This window comes from Anolis carolinensis, chromosome 1 (assembly GCF_035594765.1).
Source record: "Anolis carolinensis isolate JA03-04 chromosome 1, rAnoCar3.1.pri, whole genome shotgun sequence".
Classification (NCBI taxonomy): Eukaryota; Metazoa; Chordata; class Lepidosauria; order Squamata; family Dactyloidae; genus Anolis; species Anolis carolinensis.
Genome location: NC_085841.1, coordinates 80105660 through 80127249, shown reverse-complemented (window position 1 = coordinate 80127249; position 21590 = coordinate 80105660). Strand labels below are relative to the sequence as shown.

Here is a 21590-nt window from a genome sequence, read left to right as displayed (position 1 = left end):
ATGTTGCCATAATCCCCTCTGTTCTTTCCCAGCGAAATTTGATTTGCAGTCTCTTAAGTTCTTCAGTTAAAAACATGTACTTCTTTCTCTTTGCTAGAGTAGTCAGAGGTATTTCTTTCAGGATCGCAACTCTCCTTCTTTGGTATACTATTGGTGCTTTGTTACTGGCCTTTAAGATTTTGTCCCTTATTGATTTCTTTGTGAAGTGCACAATAACATCACGTACCACCTTGTGGCGCCTCGTGTAACTTGTTGATATTCTATAAACCCGGTCAACCTTCTCCTCCATTTCCTCGGTAGTGCATTCCATTAAATTTGCTGTTATATGTATGATTGTTTGTTTGATGTCTTCCTTGGGGTCTTCCTCTACGTTTCTATATCTTAATTGAAATTCCATTACTTGTTGTTCTAACTTTTCTTGCATATTCTCCAGTTTTGAGTTTTTTTCTTCTATTTCTGTTATTTTGTCAAGTTTTGCTGCCTGTTTTTTCTGTTGGTCCATCATTTGCTGTCTTTCTATTTTCATATCTCTCATTTCTTGTTGTAGATTCCCCATATCTTGTTTCAGTTTTGACATGTCGTTTCTCACTTCACCTAGGTCATCTGTTAATTTCTGTCTCATATCATACATCTGTTCTTGGAGTTGGTCCTGTTTTTCGGAAAGTCGTTGCAGTTCCTTCATAACGTCTTTCAATGTAAACATACTTTTCTTTTCTCATCACAATATTCAACAAGGCTATACTATCAAATTTTGAACCAAGGTTACTAAGATGTACCCATATTTACTTGAGTGTGTATTACTCTTGCTGTCTGTTTAAAATTCCTCCTCTAAAAGCAAATGTGTTGGAACACTAGAGCTTTCAGTAATTGTGGGGCTGTGGTTTGACAAGGTCTTTAACCTTCCTTGCCACAGAATGCTTGTGCCTCACCAAACTACAAATCCCAGGATTGCATAGCATTGAGCTATGGCCAGTTAGTTAGAGATGATGTTCCTCAAAGAGGAGCTCGAGGTGCACTTTCAGAAGCAGCTTCCGCGTTTGCTTTGGCTCAGCACTAAGATTACTGTATGATGCAAATCAAATGCATACCCCCCTTTTGGCAAAGTCATTTAGCCAAAAAAGGTGAGCATAAGGTTCATGTAAATACAGTATGTCTCCTGAATATAAAACAAGGCACATTTTACAGGAACCAATATAAAAACACCAGTTACAAGCATCTGAAAATTCTGCTTCATTCTATTTTTGAGGAGCAATGTACACTGTTAGATCCAGTTCATAAATAGATTTGGCTTTTAAAGTAACTGTTATGTTGTTTATACCTTTGTTATATTGTTTTAAATTACTGTTTTAATTACTATGTTGTTGTTTTTGGGCTAGCCCCTGTGTAAGCCGCCCCGAGTCCCTTCGGGGAGATGGAGGCGGGATACAAGAATAAAGTTGTTGTTGTTGTTATTATACCCCTTTCCAGCTGAAAAGTTCTTATCTCACTTTGGAGAAAATCTACTTCTTTTGTGGGGAGGCTATAATGGGATTTAGGTGATCTGCTTTAGTAACTTGTCATCTGAAGTTAATTCCCATAGAGATGGAAACAATAATTTCACTGTCAGTTGGAATCAGTGGCAGATCTCTCACAGTTGCAGACCTGTAGCCAGAAATGTTGTGGTAGAGGAATGGAAGGGAACACCTTTCATGATGGTGGAGGTTATGGTGAGGCAGTAAGCAATTCCCAGAACTTAAATACTGGTAGTAGCCTGATATATTTAAAGTTACTTGACTGTTTTCAGTACTGTCACGACCCAGGCTGCAGAGCACCAATAACCATACACAGAGGCCAGAATCTAACTAATATCTTTATTGAAGGAATATATTAAGTTAATAAAAGCAAGTGTATAAAATAGTCCAGAAATAGACCTTTCAGGAAAGGTCAAAATTAGTCCAAAGAAACAATGTCCAATATGAAATATTAAGGTCCAAAGTTGTAATCCAATAACCGAAACACTCACTTTGCCAGGCAAAGTGAGGGGAGATGACAAGGTCTTTTAGTCCGTGAAACTTGAGCGAGGCTAGGAAGTAACTTGATTCTTGGGAAAACGAGGCTTGATTCAAGGCAACAAGGAAACAAGGAACAAGAACAAGATCCGTGGTAATTTCTTGGCAAAATCCGGGAAACAAGGCGAGGCTGAGTCTTAGAAAGCAAGGCAGGATTCGTGGAGTAAACAAAGCTGGGAACGAAGGCTTGGCGACAGGAACGGAGGCTTGGAAGCGGAGTAGCTGTCCACACACGCTACTCCGGTTGCTGACGAATTGACTCCGCAAGATCCCTTTGTGGGTAAAACACCTAAATAGGGTCCCGTTTTCCCGCCCAAGAGCAGTTCTCTGGAGAACCAGAAACGAAAGCTATTTTCTGAGTCCAGATGCATGACTCCCTAAAATTTCCCATGGGAAGCAGGCTTAATCAGCTGAATGCTTAGCAGCTATCCTAGCACTCCTGCGAGACGCCTGATCAACTCCTCTCTGTTGTTTACAAAAATCATGGCGAGAAAACGTAGGAGATTTAGGCTCAGGGCTTGTTTGACAGACTTCTGGAAGACAAATCTCTTGCAGGTGCAAGGTTTCCAAATCTGGCTGGGAAAGTTCCAATTCTGACTGAAACGGCGAAAAACCCAAGTTTTCCTCTTCATCTGGCACCACAGTGCCAGGAATGGGACTACATTGCCCATGGGTCATCACAAGTACTAATAAAATAGTAAGGTTATAAAAGATGTCAAATGCAGGCAGTAATTCAATTTCTTTTCACTCATTTGACAGAATGCTGGAAGGTGGGAACAGATTTATTACTCAATGAAGTCATGGCCAATGAGTTTATGCCTTCATGCTTTCCTTGCTTCTATGCAGAAGGGTAAAAGACTTAACTTCTGATGGAAACTGATAGTTGAGAAGAGAGTCCTGGAATATGTTGGAGGGGAAAGCCTATCCCAGGGCCAGATTAAGATAAATATTTGTAGCTCTAATGCTCTGAATCTTGAAGAAGTTTTGAGTCAATTCTATTCAAGTTGCAATTTGATATTTTTTCTCACTCACTAGTAAAGTGTATCTTTATAGGAATTAGAAAATGCAAAGGCTTTCATTATTACCTAAGCCTGAAAAGGCTTAGTTAGAAACTACACAACAAAGTCTTTTATCTCCCCCATCTTCTGAGGGACTGTAATCAATATTTGTATATGTATGACATTGGTGATGGAAATATTTGAAAATATTTGGAAAAAAAGATTGAAAGACATTTTTCTTGGATATTGAGAAACCCTGGTGAGAAGAATCCTTGACTGATGAGAAACTTGACAGTTTCAAGACCTTCATTGGCATAATATCAACAGAAGAAAATCATTTTCTGTTCAGGAAATAGCTTTTTCTGTAAGGAAGACAATCTTTCTGTGCAGAAAATGTTGTGGTTGGCATTTGCAGTTGTCTTGCAGTGTTTTGTCACAGGAAACGACTTTGCAAATTATTGTGGAGAAGTATTTTGTTCTATACATAAAATTATGTCTGCTTTCTTCCCAAAACAACTGTGTGTTGTAGGAATTTTTGCATAAGTCCTGAGCTATGAAGATTTTCTTGCAATCAGAAGAATAATGCTAATATTAGATGCTGCCTTTGAAAAACAAAATTAGCAAAGAAGTATATGCATAATACCAGTATAACTTACTCATTTTGTAGTTGCATTGAAGGAATAATTTTTCTGGAATTTGTTGGGCTGGGCTTTGTCATTTTGTCTAGGAAATTTCTCTATATCACACTTCTTATTTTTATCCTGACATGAAAAAGGAATAGGCTGTGTTATTGGACATTAGGTGGTGTTCAGTACTTTTCTGGTAAAAATGACCTTTAAGTATTTTATGAAGGAATGCAAAGGTTCCACAGTGGTTAAAATTGAGCCAAGACGTATTGCAAATGCATACCCATCTGTGTTTATATTTCAGCTGTTCTACATTTTACAAAAAAGGGGAAAAAACAAATTATCCATAGATAACTGCCTACAGGTTTAAAACTGCATAAGGCCAATGCTTTGTTCTTTTAGAATCTACTATAATGACACTGTAAGATATTTAGCGTCATTTATATCCTCTAGTTGGTTTGTGACAAAGCACAGCTTCTTCAGACTGTTCTGCAAAATTTTATAAGGCAATTAGCTAGTTTGCAGTTATGAAGAAATGTTCCCTGTAGCCTTTGATCTAAATATGATCAATTTTATTCTCATTTTGTAGTCCCTCTACTCTGGCAAATATAAAGTCAGTTCTACCGGTGGTGGTAATATTTTTTATATAGAAGTGATAAGTACCATTTGTAACAGTACAAAGTATGATTGAACAGTTGTTACTGTCTAGTGAAAAATCAGTATGGTGTAGTGACTACAGCAGGCATCCTCAAACTGCAGCCTTCCAGCTGTTTGGGCCTCCAGCTCCCAGAATTCCTGAGCATTGAACCAGCTGGGAGGTGGAGGCCAAAACAGCTGGAAGGCCTCGGTGTGAGGATGCCTGGACTGGAGCATTGGACTGTAGCTTTGAAGGTCAGGGTTTAAATCTTGGAAATGTCACTTGGTGATTTGGGGCAAGTCTCAGTTTCAGAATAAGACAAGGGCACCCCTCCGAAGAAATTTTTTTCTTAGGGTTGCCGTCAGCTGGAAATGAGTTGAAGACATACAACAACAATCACAACAACTGCTACAAGATATTTAGTACATTATATTGACTTTCACTTGTATATTGGATTGCTTGAAGAAAAAGCCTTATATTTATATACTCAGAGTAAATTCGAAGTGAGGGGTTAAGTGTGCTTATTCACAAATAAATGTGTGTTGGATTGTAGTTGGAGTTTATATTCTTACTATATTTAAAACTGACATATTTTTCAAGAGCTTGTTTCTGCCTCTTCTGGCAATGAAAGTTATGTTATATAAAAACAGATGATTCTGCCTGTGATTTTTGAAAGGATATCTATTATTTGAGTACTTCTGTTCACCATTAGGAGATGTCAAGCTTTTGTGAAAGATCACTCTAGTGATAGTGGTATTCCACTTCAAACAAAAAATGATGCTTCTCATGTATCTGCTACTTGCAATGGATGGTTTGTTTGCCACAAATTGATGCATCAAGAATAGAATAACAGAGTCTCACCAGATATGAATTATCAGGTTCCAGAAAATATCAGTGTCTCTGTTCCAAAATATGATATATTTTTTGTAGTAAGCTGGTGATGTGAAATAAATAATTATCTTTTCTTCAAAGAATCTATGCAGCTATATGTACTTTGCCAGGTCCAAGCCATTTTTTGTAATATTGTCATACACAGAGTTTGGCTAGATTTTTAATCAAAATTCTAGGCATTCTGCCTGTTCCCTTTTTGGATAATTAACTGACTTGAGTTATACACTTCCTTACGAAAAAGTCTGTGAAAGTAAAATAAAGTCAAGAAGTACATTTCCATTGTTTTACAAGATATGAGCTTATGTCTGTCTTTAATGTTTCAGCTGAAGTGTGAAATATCACAGACTCACTGAATGTAAATTGACCCCTTTCCTGAGTAAATTTGGGTAGAAAAAATTAATTTGTTTACTGAAAGCTGAGCTGAGCCTTACCTTGCAATTCCTATGGGGCAAAAGGAGAAGAAGGTACTGCTATCCTGAGATCTGTCATGCTTCAGTGTTGATTCATGGTAATTCTAGTTGCTTCTTTGAGGTCTTTAAAATTCATGCTCAGACATACGTCCTGTTAAGCTAAATGGGTCCTTATTAAGTTAAACTCATCCTTTTGAAATACAGTATAGGACAAATTTGGGAAAAGTGGTATTGATATTTTTTTCTTAATCACCTCTATAGAATTATGTGCCTATATATATATATATATATATATATATATATATATATATATATATATATAAAAGATGTACATATTTATTTGTTAATATAAAGAATGCCATTAATCACTATCATGCTTTACTGCTAGGCCTTACATAGCAGTAGGAATTGCGGTTACAAGAGCAGCACTAGAGCAGTGGATAGAAAAAAGTTTTGTGTTGGTGTTCACTTCAAGATCCAGTCCATGAGTTCCATATGTTCAATTGGTGAAATAGAATATATTGTTCCTGTCCCTTGCCAGTACATCCTACAGAGAATTCTGTTCAGGGGTTAATTGGCTCAGCAGACAGCTATTCGATTGAGGTTAACAGAAGCTTAATTAGAATATAGAAGCCTGCTATGATCTACTGCTATCGTTTTTTTAAATGTCAAAGAGGTAAAATGCCACTTCATTATAAGATAGGATATTATTAATAGAGAGGCTTGATAGGAGATGTTCCTTTTCAACCTCTTCTTGTTGGCTGTGAGATATTAATAATGGTTTTGTATACTGAGTAGTTCAAGTGTGGTAGAACAACTTGACTTTTAAGCAATTTCCTTTCCCAGATGCTTCCATATAATAGTACCATGGTACCATCCTCTAAGATTGGCATATTGAAAACTTCAACTACTGTCTACCTATTAATATTATCTATTTCAGAAATGACTCAGACAAATATGAACATAACATTAGTAACGTATTGTAAAGTTTGTGTTCATGAGGTAGATCTTGGAATACATGGAATCACTATGGAATTTCTTTTACATTTCTGCATTTAAACCATATGCATGAAGAGTGTGTGCATGGTTTTTTTTTTTAAAGGGCTTAGGTTTATATAAAATTACTAGCAATGCTATAGTTGTAGTTTAAAATCAGAGGGTCATTATGAAGGAATCTCCTGGCCATAGATAGCTTACACTAGTTATTTCTTTCTTTTTCAGGATACCTTACTCCTCTCAGCTCATCTATTTACATCAACTCAGTTGTATTCTGTTTCTTAGTTATTTGACCCTATAAGCATGGGATTCTTGGGTAGCATGTGTCAGAATATTGGGGTTCTTGGGCAATTCAGATGATAGCACTTGCTTTCAGTGGCAAAGAACCTACATAAAAAAGCAAAGACTGGAGAGTGAAAACAAATCTACTGAGTTTGTATTTTTTCTTTCATACCTGTGCAAAAAGGGAAGGACATTCATAGAAAAGTAAGATCCGAGTGAAGTTGAGAACCTGAATGGTTGTGTATAGTTGATTGATTGAGTTTTATGGTTGTTTTAATGTGTACATGAAAGCTTTGTAAATCATAATTTGAAGTCACAAAAGTTACATGCTTGCACTTTTTTCTTATAAGCCTATTGGGGGCCTGCATTTGCATTCTGTGCATTTTGGGTGGAGACGGTGCCCCATATTCTCTTACTCAGTTTATGTCCTCATTTATGTGCTCATTTGCATTGAGCTTTTACTGACTATTTCATGCTCCAGTACCACCCCAGATACTCTACTCTCCTTATCCTTGACTGGAACTGATGGAAACTGTAGTCTGACTAAAGCACAGAAAGTTACTTATTAACATGTTTTAGAAGTAACTGTTCCTGCTAGTTTTTGCTGTAATGGAAAAAGTTCTATATTCTTATTTGTTTATTTATTCTACTCTGGTTTATTTTTATCTTTGCATTTTAAAATTTGATCTCCGTTTAATGACATCTCTTTTATAAAAATTTTAAATAGCAAGGGAAGTGTATTTTGGCATATTTTAGTAAATAATAGTTGTTTATTTGTAAATAATAGTTGTTTATTAAGTACTAATTATTTGACTTTGAAGTCCAGTGGAGGAATTTGAAGCAGCATTGCCCCCAAGGCAAGCAAATGCAAGTTTGTAATTCTCCTGCATTCTTGATCACTTGAAAAGCCAGAGGCTAATTCTTCCTTTTATGTCTGAATTCCTTTGTGTAAAAAAGTGTATAATTTTCAGAAATTAAAGGATAGGGCAAATGTGAGAACTAGTTAAAAATAATATTGCTCTTTTGTGACTTATGTAATTGTTCGATGTCAAAAGCAGTTTAAACATTCAAAGCATTCCAGGACACCAGCCAACAGGATGTGTTATTCTGCTACGAATTCTCTTGTAGTGCTATACAATTTGGTGGTATGTGAATAATGAATATATTATATTGAAGAAGGATAGAAATCCAGGCTGCCAAATTCTCTTAATGCTTTTTTCATTAGAGATGAACCCAAAGATGACCATACACTTTAAGGAGGAGGAAGTATTAATCTCAGAAAAAAAGAAATTTAACTCCATTTTAAAAGAGAGATGTTGTACCAGGTTGCACTGATTTGATTTTATCTGTACAATTTTGTGGGTTCTCCCTCCAAAAAGTTGCAAAGATAATGAAATTTCTTTAAAATGTTATAATTTTCAATACCAACTAGCAGGTGCATATCCTTTTTGAAGGTATGTTCTAGCTTTCTTTCTGTCAGGGTGAAACTTTTTCTCTCCATTAGAGTCCAGAGTGCTGTGTAAGTGACTATGAGAGCAAGCTGTTCCACTTTTCTCCCATTTATAGTCAAACATGTGTTGATTTAGCCAAACTAATGTTTGGATGGTAGCTTTAAAAGGCTCCCTCCACACCTCCTTTATAACTGGGGAGGAAAGCTTTGTAACTGGTTCCCCATCACAACTTCAAATTGAGCATAAATGCAGCAAATGTTCCTCCAGATTGACAACTACACTATATAGTACTGCCCCGTTGAACTCCCATATTTACACATTTATCTGTGTCATTGTTTGCTAGAACTTGGGCCAGAACTCTTGTCCTCCCTCTAGAGTTTATTCTTAGAAATAAAGGTAAAGGTTTTCCCCTGACATTAAGTCTAGTTGTGTCCAACTCTGGGGGTTGGTGTTTATCTTCATTTCTAAGCCGAAGAGCCGGTGTTGTCTGTAGACATTTCCAAGGTCATGTGGCTGGCATGACTGCATGGAGCGCCGTTACCTTCCCGCTGGAGCGGTATCTATTGATCTACTCACATTTGCATGTTTTTGAACTACTAGGTTGGCAGAAGCTGGGGCTAACAGCGGGAACTCACCCCACTCTCTGAATTCGAACCACCGACCTTTCAGTCATCAAGTTCAGCAGCTCAGCAGTTCAACCCATGGCGCCATTGGGGGGCTCCATAGAGTTTATTCTTAGATAATATGAAATAAATGGGCTTAAGTGTTAGTGAAGTTCCTTTCTACTCTGCAGGTTTCTGCCTTGTATAAGTCCCAAGCTCTGGCAAAAGTAATTTCAAGCAGAATTTTAAAAAGGAAGCTGCAGAATTTTTAATTATTTAAAGAGTACCACACCTTTCCCTCTGAATCATTTCAAGGGAAGGAGAATGTAAGCAACACACTGAAAAAGAAACCACTGATTCCGAGCTGTGGCTTTTCTGGATATTGACCCATGCAAAAACAATGCAAACATAAGAGATGCTTGTAATTTGATAGAAGTTCATAGTATGCTCCCCGTATTTTCAAAAATAAAATAAGAATCTCAAGCCTTTCCTTATAAAGTGGGTACTCTAGGTTAAATTAATCACTTTTACATCTGCCATTTTCATGTCCTTCCAATGGGAAAAGCATATTTTGAGATGCAGTCAATGGAAGTGTAGTAGTCTGCTATAAATATTATAACTAACTAGGATACATTTATAGCTTTGTATTTAGATATGTTTTTAAAAATTCCATTAGATGTCTATTACTGTTAGTGGTGGCAACTGTGGTTAGAAATAAAAATGTATATGTTATTGTAGAAACTATATCTTTTCTCACCAAGAGCTAAATGTATAGTGGCATGTGTCACTCAAACAATCCTGTTTTAAAGTAGTCCTTAGAATGAAATTGGAAAAATGATAAATATCCAGAATTGGCTCCAGGACTTTACCAAGTCACTTTTGTGAATGCAAAGACTAATATCTGAAAAGGAAAATCAGGGTACTTCTATCTGCCAAAGTGCCTCTTTCTGCAGTTTGAAAAAAATATATTCAGAGTGGCTTGATATGTTATCGTGCAAAAGGTGTGAGAAAGATTCCATTTTCCGCAGAAGCAAGTTTTTTTTCATTCTCTCAGTCCCAAATGAAGTTGACAGTTTTTTGCAGACATAATTTCATTAGAGTGACATTTAATATGTGAAATAAATACTGTTAAACTTATTTATTTTTCTTGTTTTGTAGATGAACACAAGGATGTACAAAAGAAGACCTTCACAAAATGGATAAATGCTCGTTTTTCAAAGGTGGGGATGACTTGAAACTGAAGGGCAGATATCTTGAGCTACATCATGTAGCTTTCTTGGATCATCAAAAGCTAAATAATTTTCCTTGAATCACATTCTGTGTAAACTATTGTAAAGTATACAGAGATTTGTATATGAGGGTTGAATGAAAAGTAATGCCCCCACCTTCGTAACTCCTCAACAGATGGCAGTACTGGTATGCGGCAGGTACTGGCTTGTTCAGTAGACTCTCCTCTACAGTTCCATTTGGCAGGAAGTCTTAGCATTGAACAGTTGTGTTGTTAAAGTGCAAAGTATGGAAACCTGCACAAAGGGTCGGTCAATGCGACTTAAGCAACGTGCAGTCATTGAATTCTTGACAGCAGAAGGTGTCACCCCAAAGAAGATTCATCAGAGAATGCAAGCTGTTTATGGTGATTGTGTTGATGTGGGTACTGTGCGTCGTTGGGCAAGTAAGTTTAAAGATGTTGAGGTGGGAACATCTGACTTGTGTGACAAACAAAGAGTTGGATGTCCTATGACAGCAACCACTGAGTTTCACAAGCAAAAGGTTGACAGATTGATTCAGTACAATCGTCATATTACTCAGAGAGAAATTTCAAGCATTATCGGCATTTCACAAGAACGTGTGGGTCACGTTATTGCTTTGCTTGGTTATTGAAAGATCTGTGCACAATGGGTACCGAGGATGCTGACGCCTGAAATGAAAGTGCACAGATTTGAAATTTGCCAGGAACTCCTCTCGCGTTACAAGAATGAAAGTGACGCCTTTCTCCTTTGGGGTGACACCGTCTGCTGTCAAGAATTCAATGACTGCACATTGCTTAAGTCGCATTGACCGATTGTCTGCACAGGGTTCCCTACTTCACACTTTAACAACACAAACATTCAATGCTAAGGCTTCCAGCCAAATGAAACTGTAGAGGAGAGTCTACTGAACAAGCCAGTACCTGCCGCATACTAATACTGACTGCCATCTGTTGAGGAGTTACAAAGGTGGAGGTATTACTTTTCATTCAACCCTCGTACATAGTAGTATCTGGAGAACTTGATATTGTCAGAGTATAGCTAGGTTAAGTGTGCAGTCTCCTGAATGCATTTAAACAGATACAGAATTTGCCTTTTAGCATTTTGCAGAGTAGTAGCTGTCTTAGTCTGTTGTATCATGAAAAGATGAAAATCTGGGAAGGAGGTCTGAGGTTTAATAGCATGTTGTATTTCATCTGAAAAATGTAGATTGATATCAATAAAATAAAAAAGCAATTGGTCTGAAACTTTCAGTGAACTTCTACTCTGATCAAATAGGATGATTATTTCTGAGTCTTGTGGACAATTACATACATTACTGGTTCAGCATCTCTTATCTGGAATTCCCAAATCCAAAATTCTCCAAAATCTGAAAATGGTAAAGTGCATGACATGATATTGACATCTTTCCTTTTGGTTGGTTCAGTGCAAACATACTTTGTTTCATGCACAGAACTATTAAAATATAGTATAAAATACCTTCAGTAAAGTAACTGCATGAAGTGTGTATAAAACATAAATGAATTTCCAAGATATCCAATTATTTATGTATGTATGAATGTATATATGTGTATGTGTGTGTACAGATATTTCAAAATCTGAAAAATCCAAATTCTTTCTGTTTTGAAGCATTTTGGATCAGTGATACTCAACCTGTAGTATTCTTTAGAAATCTCACATTTATATTGCTTGTTCTCCTAATTTCCCTATTCCTCAAAATGAATTTGGGTGTATATTTTTAGGGTAGAAAAAGCTATAAAGGGAAAAGGGAAATGTAGAGTAAAGCCGGTTGAAATTCTTACGATATATTATGAAATATGGAATTTTCTTGGTCAGCATACATCTTGTGGCACGATACTTCAGGTTAAAACTCCTAAGATCTGTGTTGTGACTGCGCCTTCGGGGATTATGGTTGATGGTAATGGGATCCGAAGAGGAAGAAAAAACCCTCGTGATGAGGGTTCACTGGAGGAGTTGCGCAGGAAGCGACTTAGAGAGCTATATGGGGGATCTTCTGAGGAAGATTCAGATGGGGAGTTTGGGGAATGGATGCTGAGGAACAGGTGGTGGCTGGGGAAGTGGGCACTGAATGGGCACAGCCACCAGAGATGTCTGGGGATTTGGGGCCTATGGATACTACTGAACCTGGGGTTTCTGCAGGAGCTGATCCCACTTAGGATGCTTGGAGAAGGGAGGATGGTTCTTTAAGTGTTCATGGGGCTAAGTGTGGGCAGGATGATTGGGACTCCGACGAATTGCTAGGTACTCCGGATCCACGAGCTCTAGCTGTGTGGAGTTCGGACTCTGAGTAGATTTGGGACACCTGGTGTTTGGGTGTGAGTGTTTTGTCACCCAGGAGGAAGGGGAATAAAATGGGAATGTTTGGCCAATGCACTTTGTGTGTGGCAAGGTGTTGCTGAGGCGCCATTGGGATCTCTGTGTTTCCGTGAAGACTGGACTTGGACTGTGATTCGGATCTGCTGATACCATCTGGCTTGGCTCTCGCTGTGTCTTATCGTGGACCTGGTTTGGATGACTGCACCCTCTTCAGACTTTGGATTGAATTTGACCTGGCTTCTGTCTACACACTCTGACTGACGGCTACTCCCGGCTTCTGACTATTGGTTTGTCTTTCGGAATTTCTGCTGCCTCCTGACCTGACCTTGGATTCTTCTGACGACGGCTATTCATCATCCCTTTGAGGCTTTCGGCTTATCTGCACCGTGGAAGCAGCTTTATTGCTTTTCTAGTTTGTTTATTTTCCAGCAATTAACTCTATTTGTTTTCCAAAGCTGAATTGAAGCGTTATTTAGTTTTCTATTGAATGCCAGCATGGGAAATTAGTGTGACTCGTTTTTGAGTTATTATTGTCCAATCTACTCTCGAAACACTGAAAAGTGAAGTGTTTCAAGGATATTTCCCGTGTTTATGTTATTTTCTGGCTTATCTTCGGAATAAACTCTGTTTTGTATGTTAACTGGCGTCTGACTCTTGACACCCTCTGTATCTATGGATTTTGCATTCAAGGATTCAGCTATCTGCAGCCTGACAATGTTCCATGCACTCATTGGTTTATAAATCATCTTAATAGTAATTGTAATAATAATAATAATAATAAAACTTTATACCCCGCCACCATCTCCTGGTGGGGACTTGGGGCAGCTCACAATGTTACAAAAGTAACAGTGCAAATACATTAACAATATACACAGTTTAAAACACAAGAAGATGATAAAACAGAAGTTAAAACAAAGGTTTATACAACAGTAATAATATCAAACAACCACCAATGCAATTCGGTCAACTTCAAAGGTGGTGGTGGGGGGGACTATAGCAGCAATATAAGATAAAATCATTAGATTAAAATACCCCAATGAAAGGAACCTAATAATATTCAAAATAGAATTATAATGAGGCTGGTCATCCAATGGCTGTCTCTCCAAACATCCAGGTTTTCAATTGTTTCTTAAAGGACGGTAGGGATGGCGCCAACCTAATCTCCCTGGGAAGGGAGTTCCAAAGCCGAGGGACCACAGCCGAGAAGGCCCTCTCTCTCGTCCCCACCAAACGTTGCTGTGAGGAAGGCGGAAGCGAGAGGAGGGCCTCCCCGGAAGATCTCAGAGAGTGCGTAGGTTCATAGGGGATGACGCGGTCACGAAGATAGGCAGGTCCCAAATAGTACAAAAATGTGTAAGGAATTAGCTTGCACATACAAATGATTTAAAAGCATGGTCAGATGAGAAGGTGTATGCAACTTCCGACTTGCTTGCTTACTTGGTTCTTTCATAGAGTGATGCATGTCGATCACTAAACGCTGCAGATGTTTTGTAAATGAATTTGGTTTGATATGATTATAGAACCCCTTTTTTGTCACCAAGAGCCCTGACTAGGTAGATTACTTGATCTTGCGGACATGTTCAGTCAAATATTTTCACAGCTTTCTTGCAGATCTTAGGATGAATCTGGAAATGTTAAATTTTTGGACTACAGCTCTGAGAATATACTTGCCAGGATATGCTTTAGAAGTTATAATAAAAATATATATATTTTAAAGCAAAGATGATTAAACTAAGGCTGTTGTATTTTGGATGAGGCAATTAATTGGACAAGATAATAGTGCTTAGTGAAACAGCAGGAAGTAGGAAAAGAGAATACAGGTGGACTGGTTCACTCAAAGAAGCCCTGAATTTATGATAACTTGGTGATCTTGGTGATTTCTCATTCATAGGCATTTTGTGCCATATGTTTAAGCTGACAGTAAAAAAACCAAGAAGTTAAAAAGAAATGTTTTAAAGCATTGATCTCAGCACTATATGAGTAAAGATTGAGGGAGCCAGGCCTGTACCTTGGTGGCTTTGACAAGCGTTTGTCTCCAGCAGTATTAGCCTTATATGGTTTGCTTAGGTCCAGATTGCAAATTTACTCCTGCTGCTCTGCATCTCAGATAGTTTTTCATCTCCCTGTTGTCCATGTTTGAACTCAGTCAGAATGCTCTATCATGCCAATATTTCAAGCCATTTAAATATCGTGTGAACTATAGTTGTCAAAAGAAACCCATTGTTTAGCTGTTAGATATCTGCATATGCACAATGCCCAATATCAACATGTCAGCAGCTGAAATGTGTGTGTGTGTACGCTTGTGCACTTGTATAAGTATGTATGTCCTTAGGAAAAGGGAATATACTGGTACCTGGATATTCCCATATCATTCATTAACCCGATGTCCATAGCTCTTTAACGTGTTATTTACCAACCTGTAAAATCTTAGAGTTGATGTGTTCCAAGATTTCCCAAATCCTTTTAGTATGGCAAGAGTAAAGTCAATTGCAATTTAAGAAGTTTATGCAGAAGAATGTAGAAAAAAAGCAAACATGAAACTTCTTCTTATTAAGGTAGCATTGTAATGCAGTGTAGACAGTGGGAACGAATTGTAGCTAACATTTTTTTAAAAAGTGACTCTATGGGCTCTTCCACATAGCCATATAACTCATATAATCCACAATATCTGTTTTGAACTGGGTTATCTGAGTCTACACTGGCATATAATCCAGTTCAGATAATGTGGGATTTTATACAGCTGTGTGGAAGGGGCCTAAAATACCCAAGGCATCTTAGATGTATAAAAAGTATGGCTAAAATGTCATTGTTCAGAATTTAGCCTTTGTTCAATTATTAGGGGAAACTCCTTTTGAAGTAGTTAGGTCACAACCATCTCCAGAAGGTTGTCTTTCTTAAAGTTTCAGCACAATGAATAATTTAGAGGTAGGCAGGTCATGATTTCTTTGAAGATGTAAATGAACATCTCAAGATCTTGTTAAAATAATCAAATTTAGCCTTATTATTAACTGTCAGGAAGCAGAATGGAGTTCAAAGAATACAGAGAAGTACACACCTCAATGATCAGTCAGAAACAAAAGAGCTTGGTTTAGGTTGAATTCTTAACTCTTTGTAAATCTGGACAGTTTAGATCTATGGCAGAAAAAGCCTAGGATAATGAGTTATTGTGGAAAAGCAATGCTAATATCAAGTTCTTATACAGGTATTCTGTTTTCTTTTTCAAAATATAGAAAACTCATAGCAGTTATGAACATGTTCTCCTTGCATTTCTGTTCTTGAACTTAAGTTTTTAGAAGAAGCCAGTTCCATATACAGTGTCAAGTGAGAAGCAGTGATCGTAGGCAGAATTCAAATAAATAAGTAAATAATCCTGCAATTATTATTTTACAAAAGCAGTTTTGAAGCCAGCATGATTGGGATGGAGATGGAAGCTGGAAAATGCTGTTTGGGAGAAAGACAGAGAACAGAAAGAACAGAAAGGAGATGAAAGACTGTCATTGCTTGGAAGTCTATATTTAGGATTCAGACAATTTTTCATTAGACATTGGTATACTATTTTCAAAATCCATAGATTTCATGTGTGGAGACTCTAACTGATGTTGTTTACCATTTAGTTTACTACATTGGTGTTTTATTTAGAGAGAGACAGCATGACGCCCCCTCGTCCATAGAAACCCACTTGGTGACTTTGGAGAAGTCACAGTCTGAGCCACAGAGGAAGGCAAGAGCAAACGTGCTTTCAACAAATTCTGCTAAGAAAAGCTTGTGATAGGTTCATCCTAGGGTCGCTATTAGCCAGAAATGACTTCAGGGCATGCAACAACAATGTTATTTGAAAACATAACAGTGTGCAGAGGCAGGGAACAGGAGAAGGATTTGCTTGTTTCTGAAAGAGTTATTTTTAGCTGAGAACATAAGAAGAGCCTTGTTCCATCAGACCACAGGTTGATCTAGTACACAGCTTCCCATTTTCCCACAGTAGTAAACCAATTTTTCCGAGTCTAAGAGAGAGTGACTTGCCCAGGGTCACCCAGTGGATGTTCATGGCTGTAAAGAAGTGTATGATTTTATTTTGCTTAATGATGATATGTTTATTTGATTTGTTTAAACAGTCAGGTTTAGTTAATTTAAAATGGTGAGTATTAGAGCTGTTAATACCAGCATTGAAGAACCGGTTGCTATGACAACGGGGGCGGAGCCAACCGCCATTTGGAAAGGAAAAGGGGAATGTTTTAAAACCCAGTTTCAGTCTGTGATTTTTAGTCGCAGGAAGAAGACTGATTCTCATGTGGAGGATCAGGGTGGCTCAAATAAAAGAATTTGAGTCAGGTCTAAAATAAAAGGATTTATTTTAGACAGTCTGTGATTTTAGATCACAGGGAGCAGTCTGGTTTCAAGACTGAAGGGAACCAGAGGGACAGACCTCTATTAGGCCAGACTAAGCAAGTTAGGGGACTTGTTTAGGGTCATTTACAGAGGCTGTGGATTAGGGAAAGTTAATCCCAGTAGAGGATCAGGTTTTAGTTTAGCTGAGAGGAAGAAGTATTTTGAAAGTTTGAACACCTCATATCTGTTTGTAACCATTAAGCTAAGTGCCTTTAAAAAGTTATAAGAAACCATCAAGCTCTGTACATGCAATAAACTTGTTTTAATTTTATTCCATCTAAGTCTCTGTCATACTCCTGTACTAAGTTAAGCAACATCAACATCTGAGGTAAAATAAACAAAGAAGGTATAAAAAGAACCAGTGCCATCTGCCGACATCTCCTCCATTGGTGGCAGCGAAGAAGATAATTAAATAAATAATTAATTAAAGTCATCATCCATAAGACATCTTTATAATTGGTGGTATCTGTGTGTGTGGTGGGATCAAGAGGATTCCATCTCTGTCACACATCTGTGTACACCTCTCCACAATTTGGTGGCAGCGGTGGGATCAAGAGGATTCCATTCCTGTCACACATCTCCACAATGGCATACTGGGAATTTGAACCCTGTTCTTTATCACTCAAATCACTGGTCCTTCAATTTTATTTGTTTCATTCAGAGAACAGGAATACATTATGGGGTTTCACCATGGGAGATTAGCTTTGTCCCCTGCTCTGTATTGCCACCACATTTTGTAATTCTTTACACACTGAGCTCCATGTATTGACTATTGCTACCAACATCCAATTGTTACTCCCACCTATAGTATACTGATTGAATCAATAGAATGTATTACCAAATTTTCATAATTCGGTAAGTTTACTCTTGTTGGGAGTAACAGTCAGACCTTTGGATAATTGAGAAATTGGACCTATAATTACTTTTAAAGCTCTGTTTCTAAATATTTTTTCTCTTATTCTTTCTTCAAGCAAACACACAATTTTATTTGGTATACTGTTTATAAAAATAGACTAAGCTATTTTTTAGACATGAGGATTGCAGTAGACCAGTTGCCCACAAAGGAATAATATGTACTTTGTTGCATCTTTAAAACAGAAATAGTAATAGAGAAACACAAAATAAAATATTTTGAAATAAGCTGGGAACTTTAAATTTAGATCCTGGCCAAATATGCTGAGTTTTGCTTCCCAAAAAATGCTTTGCATAGTGACCTTTCTCTTTCCTGAATAGTTTCCCAGATCAAATTCCCACGTTGTGAGCACATGATATGGAAAATCTTGACACAAATATCAAAGTACATAATTCTTGTTATGCAAGATGAACCCAAAACTAATTTCCGGCCTTTATATGATGGTTGTTTAGCTAAGGTTGTTCATGGTCTTGATGCTAAATTAATATTATTTAGTCATTTTCAGCTGGTTTCTCTCTCCTCGTTTCTTTTGGAGAAAGTGGATAAAGAAGGTGAGATAGTGAGATACTGAATTTGTGTCTTGGTAAGGGATGAAGTGACTCTTTATTTCATGGATCAAACTAAGCTCAGTGTTTAAGACATAAGATATGTTCCAGGCTTGTCTCATCCCTGCCCTTACTTTTTGTGTGATCTTAATGAACAGGGCCATGGGTATAAAATGGGGGTATAAAATGTGGAATGTTTAAATTCTTGCTGGTTTAAGGCTATTGTTGCACCTTTATCCTAGCCATTTGCTATCCTTCTCCAGTGAACCAACAACAAAATATCCAGGTTTGGGTGTAACACCAAACTATGGTTATAGACATGAAAGCTTCCATTTTCTTTGTGGCTATGTTGGAAGAAAAGAGAGTTAAGTTATAACTTTTCATCCAAACACAAGCAATGTGTATTACCGGGCTCTGGAATCCTGCTGTCTCCACAGAATGAAAATGATCTGTAAATGTATATTTGTCCCTTTCCCTTTATGTGCAGCTTTCTTAATATTTACGATTGTTGTCCCATTTCTTTTAACAGCAAAACCAAAAATCATGAATAGAGAAGACTTAGTATCATGCTAGTTTATTAGTCTTCCAGCCATATCAAATTTTGCTTCTTTCTTAGTAATACTGATACTCTTCTAAGCTGGCTTGCAAGCCATTATAAGCCATCTCAAAATACTACATGCTATCAGAATGCTCCTATAGCATATTTAAATATACATAGGCCAAGAGGAAGACAGTTTTGTTTGTATAGCCTCTGGACACATCTAAATTGTTGAATTAAAGCAGTTTGGCATTATTTTAACTCAATGCTTGGAATCATGGGATTTGTAGTTTAGTGAGGCACCAGAACTTTTTTGTAGAGAAGAGAAGACTAAAGACCTTTGCAAAACTACAGCTCCCATGATTCTACAGTATTGAGCCATGACAGTTAAAGTAGTGTCAAAGTGCATTAATTCTACAGTATAGGGGCACCCCTTTGCTGTTTTGTGCTTCCTCCCCCCCAAGGGTCAGCTGTTGTAGACCACCAGTAGGGAACTGTAGAAGGGTAGGGGCCACATTAGCTCCCTAGGAAACCTTGGAGGGCTACACCCATCAGAAAAATATGCATCCCCGTCACACACACAAATGCCCTTTAGAGGAGAAGAAGGACATTTTCACCATTTTTGAAGGCTTTTTTTAAACGACAAAAGTCACTTTCTTTTTTAAAAGCCTCTTATGGGCCTAAATTAGCACAAGATGGACTCAAAGTGTGGTTGAAATATCTCCTATGTGCCTTAAAAGGCATTTGGAGGCAAACAATGCATTGAAAATATTGCAAACGATTTTGAAACAACTGTATGATAACTAGTCTGCTTTCAAATATGGTAGAAGTGCCTTCCTAACTCCCTAGAGGGCCTTTGGGATGAATTTTTGTCCCTAATGCTTTCTGGTAAATGTTTGGATCCTAGGATGACTCTTTTGGGACATTTGTAGCTTCTGGGCTACTCTTACATACCTCTTTTATAGAATTGTAAAGCATTAAAACTAAAAAAGAATTAATATGGAAGCTGTACAAAGGAGATGGAGTGTAAATGTGTATATCTGGCTTATTTGTAACCTTAGAAACAATTTTCTGGACTGAAGCGTAGCAGGTAAAAGGTTTTTTTGTCTCTTTTTACACTTTCCCATGATGACAAATGGAGCAGATAGGAATGAAAGAACCTGCCTCTGTTTGTAGGTAGCTGTACTGTTTAATTTTTAATATAATGTCTGAAGCTTGACTGCATTTGCTGTTGAGGCGCTCTATTAGGCTTATAGTAGCTGGCTTTGCCTTGATCTGTTTGTGACTTACTTTAAAAATCTGGTTATTTCTATAAAACTTTATTGAGAAATGTGGGGTATAGAAATCTGTAATACATCAAAAGAAATCTGTACTAGACATTGACCCATTTCTGGCATCCCTTTTCCTGTGAAAAACTAAATTAAACATTTACATCACGGTGTCGATGCTGCCTTTTGTATTTTTTTGGTCTTGTATTTTATTATGTTTCTAAAACTTTGATTTTGTTTTCTAGTGTGGAAAACTGCCAATAAAGGATATATTCACAGATCTCAGAGATGGCAGGAGACTTTTGGACCTTTTAGAGGGACTGACAGGGAATCCCCTGGTAAGCAAAACACCTTTTGGAAGTTAACCTAAAATGAGTTATGGATTGGGATAGCAGTATAATTATCTTGGTTAGAAAAAAAATATACAGTTCACGTTTTATAGCAGTTGAATGAACACACTCAAACTTATTCCTGTAAATGTTTACGTTCTTCTTTAGGACTGGAACTTCTCCCTCATCTTTGGAAAGCTTTATGATCTCTGAATCATTATCAGCTCATAATTTGCAATTGTATCAGATGATTGATCTAGTTTTCTGATCAGTCAAATTATGCTAGACTAGCTATGTACTTTTCTTCTGATAGATTTTATAATGCACTTTTTCAGTAGAGGGATAACAGTAGAGTTAGCTTTAAGTTTCCTATTACTTTACTCAGATTGGACTACTGTAACTTTAATGGGTAGACATGAAGAGGAAGGTTTAATTACTTCTGAGCCCATAGCAGGAAACACAATGACAATTCTTTACCTGTTTCCCAGGGCTTGATTAGTTTCTTAGTGCCAAACATTGGTGGTGCCCTTGAAATACAAAACAAAACTGTTAAAAAAAGACCCTGTACATTAAACATTAACTGTATCATGCAGTTAGATAATGCTAATATTAATGTTAACCAGCCCTTCAGTATGATTTCCATTTCCTGAACATGACTTCAAATTTCCTTGAATGTGTAGAAATATATTGTATATCTAATTTGAATGTAAATGTACTTGTCTAAGCAAACAAACAAACAAACAAACAAACATCATAAACACAGTAGAGGTATTTTAAGAATGTTCATTGGCTGTGACCAAAAGTACTTAACAGCTAATTCTGTCTGTATGTTTAAGGGAAATTTGGCTTATTTCTCTGAAATAGCATCAGGTGCTAAGTTAATTTTTAACATCAATTTTTATTCAGAAGTACAGAAATACAAACCTACAGAGAAATCTGGAGTAAAAAAAGAGTTACAAAAAGGACAAACAATGCCAAAAAAGTGTTTCATAATATATAAAACTAGACTGTAACAACTAAAAGAACTGTATCTATGTCATTATATTCAACCCTTCTACTTTTAATAACCCTTTTCTGAATTAAAAA

The 21590-nt window shown here is 37.2% G+C and overlaps 1 protein-coding gene across 3 annotated transcripts in view; it reads left to right on the top strand.

The window, feature by feature from the left end:
• The window catches only part of utrn (utrophin), a 456383-nt gene that overhangs the window by 52397 nt on the left and 382396 nt on the right, over nucleotides 1–21590 (top strand). For all 3 annotated transcript variants that reach the window (XM_062977769.1, XM_016998724.2, XM_062977776.1), the window contains 2 exons: nucleotides 10100–10161; nucleotides 20421–20513. In XM_062977769.1, coding sequence (XP_062833839.1) covers nucleotides 10100–10161; nucleotides 20421–20513 — 155 coding nt within the window. The remainder of the gene's footprint in view (nucleotides 1–10099; nucleotides 10162–20420; nucleotides 20514–21590) is intronic.